We start from the raw sequence: 7,724 nt of genomic DNA, 5'->3' as shown, positions 1-7,724 counted from the left end.
GCATGGCCCCGCCCCCTGCCGCACACGTGGACGCACGCCATTGGCCGCGAGCCGCCGGCGCCCCCCCCTATTGGCCTGCACCGCCGCGCCGCCTGATGACGTCTCAACGGCAGCGGAGGGGCGGCGCGGGGTGAGGGCGTGTGTGGTGGGTGGCCGTTGGACGACGTCACGCGCCGCCCGTTCCCCTCAGCTCCTTCAGCCGGTCCTGTCCCTAGCCCCCGCCCCAGCCCGTGCAGCGCCCTCTCCAGTGTGTGCACATCCTCTCGGTAGCGGGGGCCGCAACCGGACAGGGCTGCAGATGCGGCCTCCCCAGCGCTGAACAGAGGGAAGAATCACTGCCCTCGATCTCCTGGCAACGCTCCTAGCAGTGCAGCCCAGGGTGCCGGGAGCCCTCTTGGCACCGAGGGCGCACTGCTGGCTCCTCTCCAGCTTCCCCCAGGTCCTTGTCTGCAGAGCTGCCGCCCAGCCCGTCCCCCCAGTGCCTGGGGTTGCTCCCTCCCCAGGCCCGGGCTTGTCGAACCTCACAAGACTTCAGTCGTCAAGCCGTGAACCCCGCAGCGGGGACCAGCCTGCCGGCCAGTACCACCCTCCTTTTCCTTCCTCCGCTTGGAGGTTGAGGTGCCCCCCCGTGAAGTGGGCTGTGCTGTTGGAGCCAGGCAGCAGCAGGATCGTCTTGACGTCAGCGCCCATTGGTGCCGCCATCGGGACTTGACATCAGCACCCGTCGTCTTGAGGTGCGAGCGAGGACGTTCACTAGCGAACCTGCCATGAGCACCGTGGCGGTTCCCCGGCATCGACCTGCACTTGTCCGCAGCAGGTTCCCCGGGATCGACCTGCACTTGTCCGCAGCAGATGTTTCGGCTGCTCTGCGACCTCGGCTCGCAGCAGGGAAGGATGATATCAGGACCCTCCGTGCCAGGTGTGCTCCAGATATGTACCAGCCCCAGGCCCTGCAGGGCCTGTAGGAATGTGAGAACCGCCATGGACTAGGTCAGGCCCACGTCCATCTTGCAGAGGGCTTGACCCCCTGAGCCACTGACCTGGGGTCGAGTCTGAAGGGGACAGGGAGCTCCCTGTGCTGACCGTCGTGCCTGAGGAGGAGGAGTCCCACGGCCTGGTGTCCTGCCTCACTCTTCCGTATGGACTTCAAAGTAGTGATGGCCATCTCGCTGTGCCTGAAGTCTGTGCCAGTGGCGATCCGCCCCAACCACACACAGTGCTGGGGAGAGCCATCTCCAGCCATCTGTACCTAGTGCGGGACCTTCTTGAGCTCGCTCACTGGCAGGACTTGTCATTCACCCTCCTGTCCCTCAACCAGAAGAAGGTTTTTGACAAGGTGTATCACAGGTACATCACAGGCACTCTCAGGGCTTTTGGCTTTGCTCCCCACTTTGTGCATGGCCAAGCTGAACTGGTTGCTGACAGAGCCCATCCCATTCAAGCGGGGAGTACATCAAGGTTCCTGCTGTCAGGCCAGCTCTACACTATCACCCTCGAACTCTTCCTGTGCAAAAGCAGATGGCAGGACTGGTGCTCCAAGAGCTGGCCATGAAGCTGGCCCTGTCCGTGTGTGCCAATTACATGCTCCTCATTGTTCAGGACACAGGTGCCCTGGCGCAGATGGAGGCCTGCCAGTCAATCTACTTGGTGGCCTCCTCTACCTGGGTCAGCTGGGTCAAGAGCTCTGGCCTGATAGTGAGTAATGGGTGGCAGGTGGGTTTGCTCCCACCTGTGCTCCAAGGCATCTGCTAGGATGTGGCCTTGCTCTTCTACCTGGGGGTCCACCTGTTCCTTAGTCACTCTGGAGAGTTGGCACCAAGAGGTCAGGGTGTTGAAGCGGCTGCAGTGCCTCTTTTTGTGGGAAGGTGCTGGTCATCAACCAGCTGGTCCTGTCTATGCTCTGGCATCTCTTCAACACCCTGCCTGGGGCACCTGGGGGTCTCCAGGTATGGGCGCTGGGGCTCTCCTTGCCAAGGTCCTGCTGAAAAACCCATAGCTGGTGGTGCTGGTGATGGGGATGATGGGGGCTAGGACCGTCCTCCGGCACACCCAGGGCAGCCCCATCATGGACCTCCTGGACTATACGCAGCAAGGGTGTGCAGATCCCACTGCGTTGGCCTGGCACATGGATCTGCCCACACTGCAGGCACTTTGATGCCACTCCAGGAGGTCAAGCTGTCCTGCCAAACACTGCCCTTGCCTATATCGACCAGGGTCTGCGCAAGTGCAGTCCCTGCCCTCGGTATCCCCAAATCCTAAAGAACTTTCCTTGGGGTCCCTACCTAAGCAGGCTGCATGGCATTCCCCACCACACCATCTCAGCAAGCTGGAGGCTAACAAGTGCTGTCAAACCACCACCTCTATGCGCTTGTGGTCTGCACCCTCCACCATCCTGTCCTCATGTCCTGGGACCTACTTGATGAAGATGAGGGCCCCGGGTGGATGAGCATGTATTCCACTTTGATCCCACAGATGACCGGGGACCTCAGCTGGCAGCTCCTGCATGGAGCTGTCACCATGGGCATGTATCTGGCATGGTTCATGGATGCCCCAGACACCTGCCCCTTCTGTGAGCAGAGGGAGACCCTGATGCATGCCTACCTGGAGTGCGCCAGGCTGCAGCCCCTTCACCGCCTCCTCCAGAGCCTCCTTCTGAGGTGCTGGCTGTACTGCTTCTCTCACTTGTTTGTTTGTGCACCCATGGCCCCACAAGCCCCAAGACCTCCTAGTTCTGGCTAAGCTAGCTATTTACCTGACCAAGAAGGAGGCTTTGGCCAGGAAGTCCCCCGAGGCCATTTTCCTGTCCCTTGTCTGCTTACTTTTCTAAGCAGCTTCACTGAGCAGTGTCCACTGGCTCTTTGGACTCATTCAGGGGCCAGCAGGCAATGTCCAGCATGCCCTGCTCCGTATCCCTCCTCGGTGCACTCGTTATAGACCTTTGACCTTCACTCCCATCCCTATTTTTCCTTTAGTTGTCTCAAGAAATCAGTGTTATGTCTTTAGTGGCCTCCCCCTTAGAGGAGGCTTGTAGTTTTACTTGGTGGACCTAGGCCCACACCAATGGCATAACAAATAGGCCTGTGTCACAGCTGCAAAGAATGGATGCTGAAAGAGAGTGACCTGGGTCTGACCAGGGTCTTCCCCTATTCCTCTCTCCCTTGCAGCCTCCAGCCTTTAACGTCCAGGAAGTTCTGATTCAGAGGCTGCGTCCCTCACTCCCTGCTCAGTAGCTCCTGGTGTCCCTTTCCTCCAGCGATGTGTCCAGTCCCTGCTTGACTCAGGCTGTCTGAGTCAGTGTCCACCACCTCTGATGGCAACGAGCTCCACACTTTAATGCCAACAGAACTTCCTTGTGTTCATTTTGAACTTGCTACTAATTTCATGTTGTGACCCCTAGTTCTGCTCTTGTAAGACAGTCAATAATAACTCCCTATCGACCTTCTCTTTACCTTTAAGTATCTTGTAAACTTGTATCATGCCCCACCTCAAGCGTCTCTTATCTAAACCAAACAGGCCTGGCCTTGTTATTCTCGCCTCACACAAGTTCCTTCATAGCACTCGTTATCCTTGTTGCCCTTCTCTGGACCTGTACCACTAGTATAGACTCCAAAGCCACACTGCAGAACCGTTCCCTAACCATCATGTCTCCGTTGTCCCACTGCTGTGCTCTGCCTGGCCCGTTCTTAGGCCTTTTGGGCTCTGGGTCCTTTGTGCTGCCCAAGTGGAGTTGGTTTAATTCCTTCCTAGCAAGTTGTGGGAGAACCTGAGTGGCCTCAGGAGAAAGGGAAACATGGGATGGGCACTGGAGGATTGTCAGCATTTGTGGGATCCTGGACCCTGACTGCAGTGGGGGCATGTTACCAGCCTGGGCTGAAAACACTACTTAGCCTGGGCGAGAGGTTGATCCCTGTAGATGGGAGGGAAGGGGGATTTTACATCATGAAAGTAAGACCTCAGGCTTATTCTGATGCTGCAAAGCACTCTGGGAATGTGTGCACCATACTTTAAAGCACAGTGCACTGGCCTGCATCATACCACGGGCTTGGGTCAGGTGTGGTGAGTGGGAGCTGCCTGCACCAGCACCACTCTGTGCCAGATGAACATTCCTGCCCCTTCACCCTGGCCCAAGGAGCCCTAAGGCAAGACCTCGGCCTCGCGTTGCAGTGTGTGTGAGACCAGGCAAAGATCAGGGGGAAACAAACTGCCCCATGTGTGCTTCGTCTCTTAGGGAGAGGATGAGAGAACGAGTACCTGCCTGTGGGTGTTAATTGTGTGATTTCATGCTCTGTTGGCAAGCAGCAACTCAGGGAGGATGAATGTGGTCTAAAAACCTGTACAGAAGAACCCTGGAAACTGCAGTCCCATGCCATGCTGCTGACAGCCCCAGGCCAGGGAGACTGCTGTACCCACTGCTGACAGCCCACAGAGCTCGGCGCTGAAACAAGGCAGCCGCAATCCCAAAGAGCCAGCATGTACCGCTCCTCACACTGGGCTGACAGCACTTCACATTTGCCCCGAAGGACTCCTCTCTCTCTAAGCACTGCTACACCCAGCACAGCAAAGGCTGGTAACCACCACGCATTGTCACCTGCTAGTGTTTTGTGTCTGCTGAGGACACATGCCAGACCATTCCCAGGGGCCACTGCCCGATCCGGGAGGCTGAGCATGGTGCTGCCAGGGTAGCATGTGCTTCAATTCTGCGTGTCTTGTTTCCAGGCATTTAGAGTTTAGCAGTGCTCTGAAGGGACGTGGGGCACCATTGGAGGAGCCCACACCTCTAAGTACCTGGAGGCAGTAGCAAGCACTCAGGATTTCACTGAAAGGAAAGGTCTGACCTCTCACCAACAGGCTTGCCCCAGGAAGCAATCCTGCCCCCCCCCCATGCTGAAAGCCAGTGGGGCAGCAGTAGCTGAAGCTTGCCCCTCACGCTTTCTTTTATTGCCTCTTCAGCTCATCTCCTTCCCCCTCCCCGCTCCCATACACAGCTTTCTAGTAGTTCATCCCATCTCCAGGGAGTTCCTACCATCCCTGCACTTTCCTGAGTCTCCCTGCTCTTCTCACATCAGCCCCCATGAAACTTCCCTGTTGAAGTGCTCTGCACCCACCTCCTGCTGTAGTGTAGAGCCCTACCGCCTGGGCCTTCTCTTTGCTGCTTGAGTGGCTTAGCGGGGAAGCAGGTGCCCCATGTCCTGCACAACACAACACTACTCTTGTGCATAGGTACTGCTGTGTGATACAGCACACTCAAATGGGTGGGACACCCCCACAAGCCATGAATAGGCCCAGCAGCTATCAGAGTGCTCCTTGCTTCCTGAGCTGCAGCTGCTAGTGTGCTGTCCCCATACAGCTAGCCAGATAGCTCACCTAGAGATCACACGCGGGTGCGCTAATCTGCTGCCAGAACTGGTAAGCTGCATGCCGGCTGCAAGCAAGAGAACACTGGAGAAGGAATTTATAAAGAGCTGCTTTAAATGGGTCTTAAGGCAGGGAAGACCAGCTGTAGCAAAGAGACCCAGGGCTTTTCCCCAGGAGGAATCTTCAGCAGCAGCATTTATACCTAGAGGTCTAAACCTTCAGTCCATGAAGCAATAGCTTTCCAGCTCACATGCCTCCCAGCATTACCTGCCCCTTCCCCAGTCTCTGCAGGTGCTAAGGAATGCCAGAGCACTGCAATGTTTCAGAGGTACCCGAGGGAGTCTGGGTTTGTGCTGCCTTTCCATATGTGCATGCTAACTTTGTAAGCCTAATAGTTACATGTAAGCTGAAATTGCTGGCTTTTGTTGTGGACATACCTAATGCTCATTTACAAAAGCAGTGCCTTTGCTAGCATTATCTACCATTGCTGCCACTCTGCAAACAGCAGCGCTGTAAGGTTTCAACCAGAAGCTGGTGGAAAGGTCTGCTGGAAGTGCTGCATTCCAGCCGACTCCCCTCGGGCCTTCAAGCTCCCCTGCTTTTCATTCCATTTATCAGGGCCTGCTGTTCACTTTTTTCCTGCAACTTACAGTCAAAACCCATGCTGCCTCCTCAGTGTCTTGGCAGATCATTGCTACCTCCTCTCTGCCCCTGTGGTGTTGAGTTCTGGGGGTACACTCAGTGTGTGGAAGAGATCCTATACACACAGATACATTATGGGGCACATGCCTGGTGAGAAGAGGCTGAGGGAACGGGGCTTATTTACTGTGGAGAAGAGAAGACTGAAGGGGATTGAACAGCTGCCTTCAATTCTCTGCAGGGGGGCTGCGAAGAGGATGGAGCTGGGCTGGTCTCAGTGGGGGCAGATGGCAGGACAAGGAGCAGTGGGCTCAGGCTGCAGCAAGAGAAGTTGAGGTTAGGTATTAGGAAAAACTTTCTCACTAGGAGGTGGTGAAACACTGGAACAGGTTCCCCAGAGAAGTGGTGAAATCTCTGTCCTTGGAGGTTTTCAGGCTCAGCTCGACAAAGCACTGGCTGGGATGATGTAGTTGGGGTAGTCCTGCTGTGAGCAGAGGGTTGGACTAGATGTGACCTCCTGAGGTCCCTTCAACCCTCATTGTCTATGATTCCCTGATAAGGTTTGTGAGTAGCCTTGGTTATTTCCATACTTGTTAATACTTCATGCCCCAAAGAAAACAGCAAGGAGCTCTGGAGACCCTGGCTCTGTTTCCTGTTTGACCTTGGATGAATTGGTGGAAATTGCAGCAAAATCTCAACAGGGGGTAACAGTTCTTCCCCACTTTGCAAGAGGTACTCATGTACCACATCAACAGATAAGCTGGACAAATCAGAGAGAAAGAGGATTTGGCCAAACACCTGTGCAAATCCCTGTGCCAACACAATCAGCCTTTATGGACAAAATGGTTTGTTTTCATCAGGTTTGGCTCCTTTGGTGCTACTTTAGAGGCAAAAGGAAACAAAACCATAGCTACTCATTACATTATCCTTAACTTTAGAGAGATTTGACAGGTTGCTTTCAAACAGGCTTACTATGAAGAACCTCAAAATAGCCCCCTTATGCACAAATATGGGTGCTTACACTTCCAGCTGCAGTGCAAACAAGTGAGCTGCCACCAGAGTATTTCCCTGTGCAGAGGAGGTTTCTAGTGGCTCCTGGCTCTAAGGCCCCCAGCCAATTTTCCTCATGCTTTGAAGAAATGATATCCTTTGCCTTCACCTGGTGACATTCAAGTCAAAAAGTAAAGGTGAGGGGGAAGCAAGACAAAAGGAGTCCCCTAAGCCTGAGTGAGAGAAGTGAAAAGCCAAAGTCATATCTGATCCCTTGGGTTCAAGTCTGATCACCTGTCCGGGGTGTTTAGTGCGTTATCTCAGTACAACCCGAATAGGGTCGTATGTTTTGTGTTCATGCAAAGCTGGCCCAGAAGCATGTGGTATAAAGTAGGTCGTTGGAGTGAGAACACAGCAGGTTTTGCCAGTTTCTGTTTTCTTTGTGAGAGTCTCTGCTCCACAACCCTGAGGCCAGGAGGGGCCTCCCGTGCCAGGTGCCACACGCCCTGTGTATCTAGGACTCACCGCTGCACTCAGCTCAAGGGTGACCTCAGCTGGTTGAAAGTGACCTTGCGTAAAGCCAACATAGTGCTGGCAGGTGACAGGCAGCATTCAGAGGAGTCCAGGTCCAGCACAACCTCCCACGCTGGCTCATCCGGCTCGCAGCACAGCAGGACTTCGGGCAGTCTCAGGGACACCCCTTCCACTGATATAAAAGATAGGTTAACTTGCTTAATTGA

At 54.9% G+C, this 7,724-nt stretch overlaps 1 protein-coding gene across 1 annotated transcript in view; it reads right to left on the bottom strand.

Moving 5' to 3' along the window:
• MGAT2 (mannosyl (alpha-1,6-)-glycoprotein beta-1,2-N-acetylglucosaminyltransferase) overlaps window positions 1-702 on the bottom strand; it is a 2,691-nt gene extending 1,989 nt beyond the window's left edge. The window contains exon 1 of the mRNA XM_019551179.1: window positions 574-702. Coding sequence (XP_019406724.1) covers window positions 574-702 — 129 coding nt within the window. The remainder of the gene's footprint in view (window positions 1-573) is intronic.
• Between the last annotated feature and the right edge of the window lie 7,022 nt (window positions 703-7,724).

The sequence above is a fragment of the Crocodylus porosus genome, unplaced genomic scaffold, assembly GCF_001723895.1.
Source record: "Crocodylus porosus isolate Cpor-Errol unplaced genomic scaffold, CroPor_comp1, whole genome shotgun sequence".
Lineage (NCBI taxonomy): Eukaryota > Metazoa > Chordata > Crocodylia > Crocodylidae > Crocodylus > Crocodylus porosus.
Note: the sequence above shows the minus strand (reverse complement) of the source record. Positions and strands in the feature narration are given on the sequence as shown.